The 16,459-nt window shown below is 41.6% G+C and overlaps 2 protein-coding genes across 3 annotated transcripts in view; both read right to left on the reverse strand.

Annotated features, from left to right (window-relative positions):
• The window catches only part of CUL5 (cullin 5), a 30,717-nt gene extending 30,382 nt beyond the window's left edge, over positions 1-335 (reverse strand). For both annotated transcript variants that reach the window (XR_005628554.1, XM_039718315.1), the window contains exon 1: positions 137-335. Coding sequence is in view for 1 of the 2 variants with exons in the window: in XM_039718315.1 (XP_039574249.1) it covers positions 137-160 (24 nt within the window). In the remaining variant the exon portion in view is untranslated. The remainder of the gene's footprint in view (positions 1-136) is intronic.
• A 6,483-nt stretch (positions 336-6,818) lies between these two features.
• RAB39A (RAB39A, member RAS oncogene family) lies at positions 6,819-16,440 on the reverse strand. The gene is made up of 2 exons (XM_039718748.1): positions 16,106-16,440; positions 6,819-10,008 (listed from the first exon to the last, which is right to left on the reverse strand). The coding sequence occupies exons 1-2, from the start codon at positions 16,426-16,428 to the stop codon at positions 9,582-9,584; spliced, it is 750 nt and encodes a 249-aa protein (XP_039574682.1). The 5' UTR covers positions 16,429-16,440; the 3' UTR covers positions 6,819-9,581.
• Positions 16,441-16,459: the final 19 nt, after the last annotated feature.

Here is a 16,459-nt window from a genome sequence, read left to right on the forward strand (position 1 = left end):
GCGGCACCCGCGGCCCGACCCTGGCCCTGGCCCTGCCCCCGTCCCCGCCGCGCTGCCCGGTCCGGCCACCCGCAGGGCCGCCCGGCCCCGCCGGCTGCCCCTCCTCCCGCAGGACTCGGCCGGGCTCCGCTCTCACCTTTAAGAGATTAGACGTCGCCATGATCCCCACTGCGGGGCCTCCCCGGCCGGCAGCGGCGGCTTCTCTGCTCGAGCTCCGTTCGGCTCCCACCGGCCGCTGCCGCTTTACATGGCCCCGGGCCGCTCGCCCGCCCGGCCGGACCCGCGGCGGCGGCGGCAGCAGCAGCAGCGGCGGCGGCGGCGGGCTCCGCGGTTGGGTTCCCCCCCTGCCGGCCCCGCCGCTGCCCTCACGGCCCCGCGGGACGGGGCTCGGCGGGACGGGGCGCTGCGGTTTGCAAGCGCAGAAGTAACTTGACTACTAACTATCTGTCTGTCTAACTAACTAACTAACTAGCTAACCCCGGCCCGTGCCGTCGTCTGTCCCCGCGGGTGCTGCGGCACCGGCTCTCCGCACGCCCGGCCGGAGGGAGCGGAGAGCACGGCGGGCACAGCCCCGCACGGGCACCCGAAGCCAAGGCGCTGCCCTGCACCCAATCTCCGGCTAAGCCGTCACGCTTCGTGCCCGTTGTCACAAGAGTTCTGTTTACGGAATCGGTAAGTGTGTAAGCGTCTGAAGGAAGGGTGCCGGGAGGATGGACCAGGCTCTGCTCAGTGGTGCCCAGCAGTCGGGACAGAGGCAATGGGCACAGAAGTTCCACCTGAACAAAAGGAAGAACTTCTCTGCTGTGAGGGTGGCCCAGCACTGGAACAGATTGCCCAGAGAAGTTGTGGAGTCTCCCTCAATGGAGAATTCAAGAACTGTCTTGACACAATCCTCTGCTCTAGGATGGCCATGCTTGAGCAGGGAGGCTGGACCTTTCCACTGTGGTCCTTTCCAGTCTGACCCATTCTGTGATTCTGTGATCACAGCATATTCCGAGTTGGAAGGAAAACAAAAGGTTCACCCAAGTCCAGCAGAAGGGAATATTTAGTAGGAAAAGTTTGCATTTCGGCACCTTTTGAGAAGGATTTAGAAAATTTCAGGGTTTCTTCATATAAAACAGAATCTCACTTTTCTCTTAAAACATTTAGCCTTTGCCTAAAAATTTACCTTGAAGAAAATTTGACCAAGCTTTTCATACAGGCTTAGAGCCCTGAGAGCTGATGCTTCCTGTTCAACCTGGCCTGCCCTGAGTCATTAGCATGGACAGCCACACCACTGGCCACCAGGGATGGCAGCCCTCCCTTTGCCTTTCCTGGGGCACAGGATTTGGAGATAAATTCATATTGCAGAGGATAAGAACCCTGAAGTGCAAGAAAAGCTGTAAAAAATTTAAGAAATGTGTATATTGTTGCGGAAGTTTTGATAATGCTGACCAAATGTGGCCTGCAGCCTTATTAAATGAATAAATTATGATAGTCATATTAAGGCCTTCTTTTAATTGAAAAGTGGAAAAGAGGTGTGAATAATTTCTTATTTTGACAAGGTTTCCAACTTCTAAATGCTCCAATTAGTTTATGATTTTTTTCTTTGCTGTTATTATATGTTCTATACTATCAGTATTTAAGTATATGGTATTTATTGCACATGTGATGGACATGGTTATACAGTTTTGCATATAATATATAATTATGCAATATAGATCTGAATGTATTATGCACTTTCCATTGCACATATACTTTACAACAGTGCTGAAATTAGGAGGCCTCCAGCAGGGGCAGTAAAATGTGTGCAGTGTGCATTTGTGCTTCAGCCTCTCCGCTGCCCAGTCTGTGTGTAAGTACCAGAGAAGCTGAGATACAGGTAAATATTCTACAGAATATTTACCTGTAGACAGCCATTTCTATGAGCCACTACTCTGTGAACTGATTAATTCTCTTTTGGCCAAACCCTTAAGAAATGTGAGCATTTCCAATTATTTTATATTTTTTGTTATTTTCATTTTCTGTCAGTTTCGCAGCCATTTCTATGAGCCACTACTCTGAACTGATTCATTCTCTTTTGCCAAAACCCTTAAAAAATGTGAACATTTCCAATTATTTTATATTTTTTGTTATTTTCATTTTCTGTCAGTTTCTTTTTTAATATATGTTTGCTATTAATGCCACAATTCAGTGATGTTTATAAGCTGCTTTGGATACATAGAGCCAGAAGATGAACTACTATAGAGAGCTCATCTCAGGTCTCTTTGATGCAAAGCTTAGACAACAACACAAGTCATTAGAATGCTGTAACTGCAAATTTTGCTTAACCAACACTGAAGCTAAATGAAGTTGGGCAGTGCTTTAAAATGCTATGTTTGAAAACGATGGATTTATCTGTATTTGCACTTTTCATCCAAACTTACCCAATGTTGCCACAAAAAATGTGGGAGTACACAGGCTGCAGGAGCACCAGTGTCCTTGTCATGGTCTGGTCTTTTCCAAGTCCCCTTAGGCACCTGGCAGACATTGTGTGACACTTATGCTGCTGGCCTGGATGGGTCAGCAATGACTGCACCGAGTATGAGAGTGTGAGACTTCGTGCATCCTGTCCCCACATGCAACAGTTAGGAACAGGCTGGCCAAGGAATAAAGAGAACTCGAACATCTGAGAAGCAGTGAGACAAGGAAACGCTGGTACTTTTTACTAATGTTAAAAATAGTGTCTGTCTCATTTTGCATGGTTTACACAATGACTGTAATTGTTTGGGTTTTTTTCCCTGAAGATCTGTGCGTGAATTTTCTGGGAAGTAAAGATATCTGTGAGTCTTAAGGTTTCATAGTATTTTAGTACCACTTCAGGGTGTTTCTACAGTGCTTAGCGTTACACACTATTGTTTTATTTGCTTTAATTCTATTACAAATGGATTATTATTAAATTCTGCTGGTAATGAAGATATTAATTATTGATTGGTACTACATTGGCCTGCAGTTTTAATCCTTTGCATGGATTGTAAAAGGCAGAGGGAATGACAGTCCCAGACGTGCACTGCTTCAAAGTGATTTGCAAGGAACAGCTCATTAAGATTTGGATGATCAGTGAAATTCATACCATCATAATATTCTATATGTCTTGGAATAAACTGATTCCAAACTTTGAATGAGTTGCATTAGACAGAAATATATGTTTTAATGACCTGAAACCAATAAGATGAACCAATAAGATGAACATATGCTGCAAGCATCTTAGTCCATGAAGGGAAAAAACATGTGATGCTTGATTAGTCCATTTTAAACTCTTCTCCTATCAAACTAGTTATATTCAGTAGGGACACTAAAACTTACAGTTTTTCTTTCAGTTGGAAATTCTTGTTTATCACTGCTTGGACTGTCACAATGACCTCATGCACAAAATGTGCTGTGAGTCACCAAAGACAATCCTTTTAAAAGGGCAAGAACACTCAGACATCTACCTGTAGCTGAAAACAGAAGCACTGTCAGTGACCAAACTTACAAATAAGCAAACAGTTTTGGTGTTTACTATCTGGGCTTCACATCACCTTTTCTGTTAATAACAATGGCATTCTGCAGAAATTGCCTGCATGTGGCAATAAAGATTACTGTTGCTTTCACTTAAAGCAGCCCAAGGCTTCGCTATCTTAGTGTCACCAGAGCCACCTATCCTGTGCATCTCAGTGTGACCCCTTTGTTCTCATGCCAGCATTGTCCTCTAGCTTAAATAACCTCTCTCCCTGATGTTTGTTTTTCTCTGATGTGTTTTTTAGACCACAGTGCTATTCCCTCATAGTTTCCTTGCTGGAAAACCTTACACTTTTTATCCTGAGTGTCACTGAGGATGGTGTGGGGTGGTGCAGAGTGACTGTTTGCAGGCAGAACCTGCAGGAGGGTTTTTGTTGAGGCCAAATTCCTCCTGGGACACAGAAGCACATGGCATGCGTTAGGCAGAATGTGGCCATTGTTCCTCACACAAGCACAGAATTGCAGAGAACTGCTGTGGGGAATTATATTTGATCTCCCAGTGGTTTTTGGACAGCGAGAAATTTACTGTTCCATTCACTATGTACTCGGGGAGCTAGAGTTGGGCTGTGAAGCATGGTAGTGTGAAAGAGGATACCACAAGAAAAAACATGCTCTACTTTTCTGACACTTGTTCGCATATGAATCTCTTTTTCAGTGCTCAGTCAGCTTTGCCTCTCTTTTGTTTTAAAAGCTTCTCTGAGAATCAGACTCTTTTCCTCAGAGAATTGGGGAGAGAAAAATCCCAATAAAATGAACTGTTTAGATGGTCTGATTGATGGAATTTGAGACTTACATATTTTAAAGTTATGTCCTGGCACAGCTTGTTCTTTTAAAACATACAACACAAGCTGTATGTCAGCAAAATTACTGAAATGATCTGCACAGAGAAGACTTTTCTCCCTGAATAATATGCAGTAATTATTTTAAAATTATGAACTAATATAAATTATTACTAAATAGCTGAACTATTTCCTTGGCATTGAAAACGTAACCAAAATGGACAATTCTCGAAAGTGCTGCAGAGCAGTGCCAGCCCTGGAAGGTTTTTATTGCTAAGATTATGAGTGGAATATTTTCCACGATTCCTCCCCTCAGTTTTAGTACCTTAATACTTAGCAACTACCACTAAAATTTCCACCTATTGCCCTGCTCACTGTCAGACTTTGGTGCCAGATATGCCTTCTGTCAGTCCCTTCCTGTAAAGAAACCACATAGGGGAGAAGGTGAAAGGGGAAAAAGCCTGCAATGTAGACATTTGCCTTTCCGCAGTGTGGACACTATGCAGTGCAGACATGGTGACAGCACAGTTATGCCTGACTGTTCCTGCAGCTGTGCCACACAGGTAACCCATCCCTAGGGAGCACTGGGGTTAGCCAGTCAGGAGGCTGCATCTCTCTGCAGACTCCAGGTCCTTGGTGCTTTCTTTCATCCCACAAATCCCACTCCAGCGATGGATATTTTCTGCAGCGTCTTAAGAGCTCTGGCAGTGGTCAGTCTCACTTCTCCCTCAGGGCAGTGCAGGCATTGAGGAAATTATCTGTGTCCTCCTTCCACCCTTATCTTGTGCAGCCTTCTCCCCAGTGACTGACTTCATTGCTACAGGAGGTTCAGTTTGTCGTTCCACAATTTTCTTGGAGCAGGAAAGCTCAGTTTGCATAGATTGCACAGATTTGAAGCCACAGCAGTGAGGAATGGCAGCACTTGAACTACAGCAGAAATGCCAGGTTCTTTACCTAGACATTGCTTTTATCTACAATGCACAGCTTTTGGGTTTGCTACTTCTACTGTTACCTTTCTGTAGAAGCCCTTCAGCTGCAAGGTGAGCCTTTGGCAGCCTGAGATGAGTTAGTCTCAGTCTGAGCTGCCCTTGCAGCTGGTGAGGCTGCTGGGGGCTGCTGTCAGCTGGCTCCTAGGGAGCAGTCATTTCTCTGCTGCTTACACGCTGAGCATCATTCCTGCATAACTCAGGCCTGGCCTAAAACGTTACTTTCTCTGAGAAGTAAATGAATTAAATACTTGCAAAGACAGTGATCCACTCTGGCAGCTCGGGATTGGGATTTTGAATTCCTCAGTTTGAGTTGAAATGAAGATTTACCTACCCTTCATAAAGATCCTGCTACTCCCAATAGCCTCTGTGGCTGATGGGTGATTCCTCTTTTAGAATTTTAATTTCATTCACTTATTTGAAAGATAGTCTCCAGACTCTGAGAAATGAGCAATGCAAATTTTTGTAATTGACAATTGTTTTTTGATATTTAATGATTTCTTAAACAGTCCACCATGTTTGTGTAAGGTTCAATGCCCATGTAGACAATAAACCCTTAGCCTTCCTTCTTTTTCTTCAGGACTGAATAAAGGCTGCTGAAATTGCTGTGCCAGCTCTGTGTAAAAAGCAAAGGTGGAGACTTGGAGGAGCTCCCATTGTGCTGGGGTCTTCAGTGAGAGAAAAAGCACTCTTCCTGGATGTTAATTATGTAAAAAGAGGGCAATGAAGCATGTACTCCCTAAGGGAGCTGAAATGCTGAGACTGAAATGTCTGTGATCGTGGTGCATCCACCCACCCTCGCTTTCAGACGGGCAGCTCGGGTACCATCTGAGGCAGAAGGGATCTCAGCACAGAGCAGCACAGAGTGCCTGGGGGATCAGTCAGGCCTGCATCATTTTCTGTGAGCACAGGACAGTCACCAGTTTGAAGTCAGATCAGTGAGTCTATTCCATACTGAAGGCATAAATGAACAAAACTAAATCTAAATCTTTTCCCTGGTTGATTCCTAAGGTATGAAGCTAGTTTCTGCTTCTTACATGGGATAGATACAATTATGAGCAAGCCAAAATATCTTAAGAATTCATGTGTAAAATATTTTAATGAGCAGAGGAAGATATTTACTCTTCTTTATCAAGATTAAAATAAAAGCAATGAAAGTTTAAACATTTCAGGAGTCCAAACCAATACTTTTTATCCATTCATTTGCCAGGCCTATGAATCCAAATAAAACCTTTGTCAAGGTTTTTCAACATTTTTCATTTCCTAACTGGGATTGACCAAATCTTAATTTGCAAATTTATGTTTTCTTATTAAATATTTTCTATTTTTCAATTCGGCTACCATATAAGATTTATCTAATTTTTGTAATTTCTGGGAACTTAATTATATTGTCAATATTCATGCTTACTTGGGGGGAAAAACAATATACATGCACTGAACTATCACCTAATAAGCTTGAATAAGCTATTCTACAGCTTATTCAAGCTGATACTTACATGTCATCTTGCAAAGCATCTGAAAAGACAATAATGCATTTTGACAAATTATCTGTTTATCAGACATTTCTATCAACGGCAAGTGTGTAGTGAGAAGATGCAGCAGTGGTTTAATATATCATGAAGACAGACAATGTTTGAAAGTACATGTTCATCTACATTTTTAGGAATTACAAATAAGACAACTATGTGTACATACTTTAAAATGTAGTGAACTTTTCTTCTAGTTGCATGGCCAATACCAGTTCCTTACACAGTTGAATCTGGTTAAAAAGCTCTATTCCCAGTGTAATAAACGTGACACCACAGGTACAACATTGACCACAGAGATTAAGGCTCTGTTCTGATGATTGTTTCTCTGTGCATACCTCCCCTCCACTCCCCTTTTCTCCCAGTCCTTTTTCCCCAGATATAAACATTTTTTTTTCATACAGAATGAAAAGCTCATTGGCTCCAGAGTTTTCAGGAAGAAAAATTTAAGATACAAGATTGAAAAAGAATGAAATAGGCAATGAAATACAGATTCACAGCAATACCTGGCACTTATAAGGCTGTTTTGATTTTATTTTTCTGTTATTGTTATTTGGGTATGTCAGAAGAAACCAGTATCCACATCCCGTGGTGCTAAACACTCAAAATCAGGTAGCACACAGAGGATAGAGTCCAGGACTGAAGATCATACAGACTGATTTGGTCTCAGCAGTTTTTGTGAATTTGAGGAAGAACAATCATCTCTACATCTGAGATACAGAAGGTGAGGCACAAAAACCACAAATGCCTTGCTCAGAAAAACACAGTGAACCAGTGGTGGACTTTGGGTCTGTTGACTCCCAGTCGCTGATTTATTTAATTAATAAATTAATTAAACAACAAAGATGTCTTCTGCAATGCACAACATAAGCCTCATATCATAAGGAAATCAGTATCAAATGCTCACAGCCTGATTCTGCACTACCTTTTGGCATCTGTAGTCATGTTTACTTTGTAAAGAGGGCTTAAAATACCCTACAAAGTTGATTTGGTGTCAATACATGTAGTTTCATAGAGAATCAGGTTCACAGCAATTACTCTCTGGCATGCTAACACTAGAATTATCTGTTCTATTTGCTAATGAATTAAGGCTGATTCCTGTTTATATTAAGGCCTCTGTATCCTTCCATGATAGTGTAACTGTGCCTCAGTGCAAATAAGACTCAGGCTTTAGAAAAACTTTAAGTTCTAGATCCCTTTGAAGTCAATGATTTTAGTTGCCCTAAATGTATAAAGTAACTGGAACCAAACAACCTGTCTCCATACTACAAAATATTTGAAAAAGGACTGTAAAAGGATGTAAAAGTAACCTGAGAGAAAACAAATCATATGCTTATTGAAGAAGAAAATTAGATTAGATAGACTTGCTGCTTGATCTTGAAAAAGGAGAATTGTACATGATAACACACTTTTATATGAAGATAACTGGCTTGATGTTTGGTGGTTATGATTATGCCAGATAAATTGTAGATGCTTATTAACTCTGGAGATCAAGTCATCTTTTATACTACTACAATAAAATAGAAATAGATTTATTTGGTATTTACGTGCTAGACCTAGTTTGCATAAAGCTAGTGTGTGTTATATTCAGAGGAGCAGAAGATGACTCCAAGCTCACTAAAATGCTACATGATCACAGATTTCTCCTACTGTTATTACAAGCTATTATGTGTTTCTTTCTTAGGAGTTTTCTTACTTTGCTCTCTGTAGACGAGCATTATTTTAGAAGTTCTTTCCTCTCCAAATGCTGTCTTTGTAACAGTTTTAGTTTAAAACCTTCAATTTTTAAACAACAGTTTAACATTTGCTGGCTAAGAATAAAACTGTCCTTGCTCTATTCAAGTTTAAGGCCTGGGTTCCCATGGGTTGCAGCACTTTTTAACTTTTTTTTACTTCTAGTTAGAAGTAGGTTTATTTTTTTAAAGCTAATATGGAATTTGTTTGTGTAAATTAACGTGATTCTGTAGGCATCAGTGTGACGATGATAATTACCCAGCTGAGGATTGGCCACTGAAATGTAACTCCAGTGGTTGGGAAAGCTGTTTTGTACACAAATCAAATAACAGCTGGATCATATGTCATGTTATGTTTAGCTTCATTGGCAATTCAGTAAATATTTAATAATAAATTCCATTGCTTCTATTCCCCATTTTCATATACAAATAAATCATCTGTTCTAAAACATTCTTTTTCTTTAGTAAGGCTTGTACTCATTGTCATATCAAAAGTATTTGATATTGGAGCAATCTTTCAGTTTGCTTTCCTTAGAGCTATCTTTATTATCAAATTCTACAGCATTCTAATTTTAATGGTCATTAGCAACCCTGCACTTGAGTAAAGAATCACATTAAAAAAGTATAAGGTATGACATTTTCTTGTCCAAAGCTAAGACAGGATGAATAAATTAATGAACTCATCTCATCCTCATCTAACAAGACTTGATTTTAAACAGTATTCAAAAAACAAAGCCCAAGCGAAGATGTTGTCATGATGATTATTGCACTTTCTCAGTGTCTTGCTATAGAACTAGGTTTCCCTTTAGCAATATATAATTTATTTTCCTGAAGACCACACGATGTTACTGTACTCTGTAAAGAAAAAAAGCACTTAAAGTGTTACGGATTATAACCTAGACAGAAGGATACAAAACCAAATTACCATTCTATGATTCAGCTATGCCATGATCTAATATTGTTTCAAAATTATTTTTCTGTCATTTAGATTGGCATCATCTTCTAAACACCCCATGGGCTCTTTGGCATGCTACAAACTCAGCAGATGCACTGTCTCCTGGGTTTTACAGCTTCTTCTGATGAATGTACAACATTTGGAACAAAGCCGCTCTTGACACCTTCCCATCCATCTTGTATTGAGATTTCTCCATTTTTTACAAGTTCATAGATGTCTCGTGTAAGAATTGTAAAGGACTCTTCCACATTTGTGGCATCTTTTGCTGAAGTTTCTATATATTTCATACCACAGTCAGATGACAGTTTTTCAGCTTCTTCTCTCGTAACCTCGCGCTGTGACACTAAGTCACATTTGTGTCCCACTAACAGGAACACAATCTGGAAGGGCTGCACGTGCATTTTTGCTTCTTCCAGCCAGTCCTTCACATGCTCAAAAGATCGTCGATTTGTGATGTCAAACACTAGTAGGCCACCCACAGAATTGCGATAGTAAGAGCGTGTTATTGATCTATGAAGCGAAAAAAAAAGGAAAATTAAAATGCACTTTATTCATAAAGCAATTACTTTTCCATATGGCAATGTGTTTTTATCTTTTATAAGTTTTATTAAATAACTTTCCTTTTTTAAAGCTGATTGAAATTTATTAATTTATCTACTACACTACTATTTTTTTTCCTACATTCAAAATTCACTTTCTAAGCATTCCTGAACCCAACACCTCCAGGGCAAATAATGAATGCTGAATTATTCTGTAAAGTGGTCTTTCTTAGCAAACTGTGGAACACGTTCACAGAAGAGAAGATACATACTTTTGGTGTAAAGTCTGAGTCCTTCAGCTTCATATAAGCATGCACTTCACTTTTTTCTAATCAATTATTTCAGACTGAAATATGTACACATATGTCAAGAAACCTGGAGCCCAAACTTGCCAATGTTCAAGCATATCCTTTTGCATTCCTGTCAGAAGCATTCTTTAAAAGTATGTTTATATAGCTAATCATAACTCTTTGTGCTTGCAGAAGTCAACAGGTAGCAGGCAGAGAAAGGAAACTCCCTGAACGAAACTGTCCAAAAGTTTTGAGTGAGCTGGGCAAACACAAACTTATTACAGGCAAGGGACACATCTACCTCCAGCATCTCTCTCACAGAGAGGTTCAAAAGCTCTTTATATTTTATACATTTGCAATTTTTTGGCATGAGGGCTGGCAAGAGTTATTTTCCACTTTTGGGCCTTCTAAGCTCCAGAATATTCACTGGAAGGAATTTTGGAAGTAGGAAACTTCTTCTGGTTGAAAAAAAATTTAATGTGCTCTAGAATAAGGGAAAGAAGTTAGAATGTAGAGAGAGTGAAAGAACTAAACAGGAACTAAACAATTATTTTCAGTCTCTAATCATGAGCAGTAGGAGAGAATGGAGAAGGTGACAAGAGACATTTTAAAGGAAGTGACAGCCTACCAAAGAATCTACACAAGCACTTGTTGCTGGCATAAATATATTACTAGTGTATAAATAGGTATTCTCTAAATGAAATGAGAAGCACAATCTCTAAGCAGTCATTATTTGAAATCATAACCTAAGCGAAGAATTAATTCCATTTTATCTCATGATTATGAAGAGCATGCTGATGCCAAAACCTCAAAACTTTAGGAAGCAGGATGAACTGTACCCAATAGCACAACTTTTTATAACAGTAGCTCTCTCCAATTCTCAGTTCATTTCATAGAGTTTTTGATGACCATTTGAACACAGAGGTATGATTACAGCAATAGTCCTATTACAGATAGGTAAGTGCACAGATAAAGAAGACTCAGATTTCTTGGCATATCCAAATTCATTTAGCCACAGCAAACAGCATTTGAAATGGTTTTATGTAGATAAGAAGGAGGGGCTGTTTCTCCTAATGCTTAGAAAGATCTTTCCTACATTCCCAGCAATAGAGTCCATGCAGTGTCTCTCTGAATGTGAAGACAACAGGATATTAACCTCAGATTAATTCAAAAGGCCTGGATAAGAAAAATGGCACACTGCTTCACAAAATCGTTTAAGAACATAAGTGAGGGATGTCACATTTTGTGAAGTATTAAATACAGGTATCATAAGGATCTGTTTCTGGTTTTCTTAACCATTTTTTTTCCTTTAGAGTGTCTGCAAACACAAATGAAGGCAGAAAAAATAATTCAGGTAGTTCTAGTAGGAGCAAATGTGGATGACAAAAATGGGATTTGATATGGAGAAGTGAAAGCTAATACAACCTACTTTCATTAAAAAACCAAAACAAAACAAAACACCCAAACAACCATGCTCCCACTCCAAACCTTGAAAACAAAGAAATGCATTAGCCAGGAAAGAAAGTAGGTTAGTATTGAAAATGCAATGCATCATCTGCTAAGTTTTTCTATATAAAAAGATGTTATATCATGTATCTATGAACTGGAGTACTGAAACACAGCTCTCTGTGTGTTTTTGGATGCTTATACACAGCAGCAGTCAGTACCCTCATCTCTTGCAAGTTCCTTCTGCAGAGATGTCCTAATTTACAGTCGCTGATGATCTAAGCCATTATATTGAATTATGTGTATGTATTGCTTTTAATGGAGATGACTAAAAAGTATCCTGTAACTTTGTGCTGTACATCACAAAAACTGAGTGAATATACTGGAGAGACAACAGTAATTTTTTCTGTACTTCTGGTATGTATAATTTGAAACTGCTTTTCTCATTACAAAAAAAAAAAGATATGTATAACAGAAAGGCTTTAGAAAACAGCAACTCAAGAAAAAAAGCAAAACAAAATTTTTAAAGAAACATCAATCCATACAATATAATTTTATTTGGATTTCTAAAGTCAGAGGATCATAGAATCACAGAATCTTTTAGGCTGGGAAAGATCTTTAAGATCATTGACTCTGAGTTTTAATTCAGCACTGCACAGTCCGGCACTATACCACTTCCTTGAGTTGACACACTCACACAGGGATAACTCCAGGGATGGTGATGCCACCACTTCCCCCTGCAACCCGTCCCAGTGCTTTTACACTTCAAGAGCCATCAGTGCCCTGGCAGCCAGGAGGGCCAACCCTGTCCTGGGGGCATCAGGCACAGCATGGCCAGCTGGGCAAGGGAGGGGATTGTCCTGCTCTGCTCTGCTCTGGGGCAGCCTCACCTCCAGTGCTGGGGCAGTGCTGGGTGACACAACATAAGAAAGACATTTAACTATGGGAGAGTGTCCAAAGGAGAGCAATGAGGATGGAGAAGGGCTTTGAGGGGAAACCATACAAGGAGTGGCTGAGGTCACTGGATGTGATCAGAGGAGAGTGGAGGAGTCTGAGGGGAGATGTCATTGCAGTCTGCAGCTTCCTTGTGAGGGGACGAGGAGAGGCAGGCACTGGTCTGTTGTCTGTGGTGAGCAGTGCCAGGACCCAAGGGAATGGCCTGAAGCTGTGTCAGAGGAGGTTCAGGTTGGCTGTCAGGGACAGCTTCTTCAGCCAGAGGGTGTTTGGGCACTGAACAGGCTCCCCAGGGAAGTGGTCACAGCACCAGCCTGGCAGAGCTCAAGAAGCACTAGGACGATGTTCTCTGGCATATGGTTTGGTTCTTGAGGGTGGTCCAATGCAGGGTCAGGAGTTGGACTTTGATGGTCCTTGTGGGTCCCTTCCAACTCAGGGTATACTGTGATTATATGATTCTTTGTATAATCACATCAGACTATGGCTTTAGGGAGGCTTTAAGTCAGTTACAGTGTTTCTTTTTCATTATGATCTTACTGATCTTTACCAGATGAACCAAACTTTCACTAAAAGCTTTATCTAATTTTGAAGAGTTATTTTTATACCTATGACTAAAGACTACATTGTAATGTAATAATTTTGAAAATACATATTGCTTACTGAAAAAGAATAGGATAGTGATTTATTTTCAAGATGTACTAGAAACAGAATGTGTCTAATATCCTGGTCTACTAAAAAGTGGGTTAATGGAAGCATCCCCACAATATTTTGCCCCTACTGAAATGAACTCGTTCTTAGCACCACGAGCATTTTATGGCATTGGAGGTTTCATGATTTAAATATATTACTGGATTTAAATACTGGAATATTACATTAACAAACAAAAACCATAGCAAAGTAGATGTTGTAAAACACGGACAAAAGTAGCAGATTGCTCTAAATGACTCTTCTGAAGATAGAAAGAAACTGAGGATGTGCCCTTCATTTACATTAATCTGCATTATAGAGCTGGGTCTATACTAAGCAAGTCTGTAGGTCCTTGTCCTAGTGAGATGTTAAAGGTGTTACTTTCTTGTTATTGTCCATGTGGCACCTCAGACAATGGGAGATTCTGCTTAGTGATGCCTGATTGATGGCAAAATAAATATATTCAATAGCAGCTATTTCAGAGCATGTCAAAGATGATTTCTAAGTCAAAGTATGAAATCCAGTTCAAATACGGAATCATCAGTGAGCGAGAGACATGTAAGAATTTTTCCCAAATAACTCCTCCAAGGAAGTACATTACGTCTTTCAAGGGAGTGTGATGGCAGGTGTGTCACATCTTCCTTTCCCCCTGGCAGTGTCCCTAATGCCTGGGACCAAAAGAAAGGTGTTATTATGCAGCCAGTAGTTTTCCCTGCATGCAGGGAACTCCGCAGGGAGCTTTAGAGACAGGTTTTACCTCCTCTAAAATCCCAATGCAAGTGAGCCAGAGCAGAACTGGGAATCAGAACTGCAAACTGCTTGGTATTTGCCAGTATTAGATAATTTCTTGAAGTAATTAGCTCTTCCCTAAGATTGTCTTCACTTGTGATCTGTAGTGTTCTCCATTAGCAGAGAACAGAACACAACATTGTAACCTGTGGTGTAAGGTAGTAAAATATTTATAATTTATTTTACTAACATAAAACAGACTATGCAATAAACACTATTATATTTAGTGCACCAACTGACAAGAAACTCTTAGCAGAAAAACAAATGCAAATATTTAAAACTACTTTCTTCAGGTTGTATCTTCTGAGTATTAGAAAAAACACAGAGGTAAATTTAAGAGCAGCTGACTGCATGACTCATCAGTGTATATTCCCTGAGCATTCCAGGGTTAAAGGATTGCCATCATTTGATTTTAAATGCATGCAAGATTCTTTGCATTTCTTTAAGTCAAATGTCTTGTCATTGGCCATCCTGGTTATTTGTCAACAAATTCAAAATAAAGAGATTGTACACTCTTAGTCACTTATTTACAAGGATTCTACATTCTGTCTGGAATGCACAGAGGGTGAAAAATGCTAAGAGCTTTCCATTAACACTGTAATTTCTTTGCTAACCCTTCAGAAGCCTACCTGCAAAAATACATCTGAGTTGTGACTCATGCAAGCCCAGGAAAGTTGTTTGTTGTTTCACTCTAATGCTTATTATAAAAAAAGAAAAGTTGTTGTTCCCCAGTAAAACAGTGCAATCCCACCTCTTCAGCTGGGTGTGGGCATCTGCACAATTGTTGCAAGAGAAGACAGGGAGTTAGAGGAATTGATTCTGGCCAGTGAAGGGGCCCATTTTAATCCTCCTGCTAGCATTCCAGTAACAACAGGTGTGTGGGTCAGGTACATGGAGATGGGCTATGTGTTTGCCCACGCCATGAACTTGTATCTATTGAACCCCAAGTCCAAACTAAAATCCATGCACAACTTGCCTGAAGTGGCAAGCACTACAGATACAACAGAGACAAGAGTGAGTGAGTGACAGTATCAGCTTGTAATCTGGGAAATGACTGAGACTTTTGTGGGGGAGGAAAAGAGGGTAGTTTGGCTCCTGTTTGTAACAGGGGGGAGAAAGGGGAGTATTTAATACTCTGTGCAGCATTTGAGCTAGTTCAGCTACATTATAAATGGTAGCAGTATTAGTGAAGACTCCTGGTAACAATCAGTGCACAGCAGGTGCAGAAGGTGGACAATACACTGAAATAAGGGACTGTAGCTGGCTGCCCAGTGCCTTCCACACTGCCACGGCTGCCCTGGTGCAGACGTTGCTGTGCTGGAGGTGGAAGAGCTGGGAGGTGGCCTGGTCTCCAGATTGCATGGGAGAGTTAATGGCAGAGCGAAATATTGCAGGGGAGGATGAGTTCGGAGGTGATGACAAAGTAAGAAATGCAGAGTTAGGCAGAGGCCTCTTGCAGCAATGAAAGGAAAAAACATGGCAGAGAGATTGCTAGGTTAGGTCCAGGACTTCAAGGGAAAGATGAGGGAGGGAAGAAGAAACAGCACAAGGCCACTTGTTACCCTACTGGGAGGAGAAGGGTAGCTGCTCCCTGGTGTGTCTGAAGGGAAAGGGTGGGGAAGGAAACTCCTGGGAAGAAACTTGTGGGCACTGGGGCAAGAAAGATGGTGGGCCACGGGGCAGCTAGGACCACTGGCAGGAAATGAGATGGAGGGCTGTTTGGGGCACAGCAACAAAAAGCGTGCAGGGAAATTCTGCTGAGGGGCAAGGCGAAGTCCTTGGGGCCGGGGATGTGTCGGATGAGCAGGGTACAGGGTCGGGAGGGCAGCAGGGTGTGCCCGGAGGCCGGAAGATTTGGGGAGAGAGCAGGAGGGAATGTGGGTAAGATCCCAGGTCCTGTACCTGAACCGCTCCTGCCCCGCCGTATCCCAGAGCTGTAGCTTGATCCTCTTGCCGGGCTCGATCTCTACCAGCCGGGAGAAGAAGTCCACCCCCACGGTGGGGTCGGAGTGCAGCGGCCCCGGGAAGCGGCCCTCGGTGAAGCGGTGCAAGAGGCAGGACTTGCCCACGGTGGAGTCGCCCAGCACGATCAGCCGGAACTGGTAGATCCAGATCGCCGCGTCCATGGCGGCCCCGGCCTGGCCCGCTTCTGCCTTGGGGCTTTTCCTGGGGCTCCTGCGCGGCCGGTGCCTGCACCGCGCCCCGATCGCCCCCACGCCCGGCATCGGCGCGGCGGGCGGGCGGCGGCGGGGGGCG

This window comes from Passer montanus, unplaced genomic scaffold (genome assembly GCF_014805655.1).
Source record: "Passer montanus isolate IOZ18808 unplaced genomic scaffold, ASM1480565v1 scaffold4, whole genome shotgun sequence".
NCBI lineage: Eukaryota > Metazoa > Chordata > Aves > Passeriformes > Passeridae > Passer > Passer montanus.

Excerpts from the sequence above, each read along its gene's own strand:
- RAB39A (XM_039718748.1), bottom strand. The coding sequence starts at position 16,428 with ATGCCGGGCGTGGGGGCGATCGGGGCGCGGTGCAGGCACCGGCCGCGC. Across the intron at positions 10,009-16,105 it reads GCGGGGCAGGAGCGGTTCAG|ATCAATAACACGCTCTTACT; the intron begins GTACAGGACCTG and ends TTCGCTTCATAG.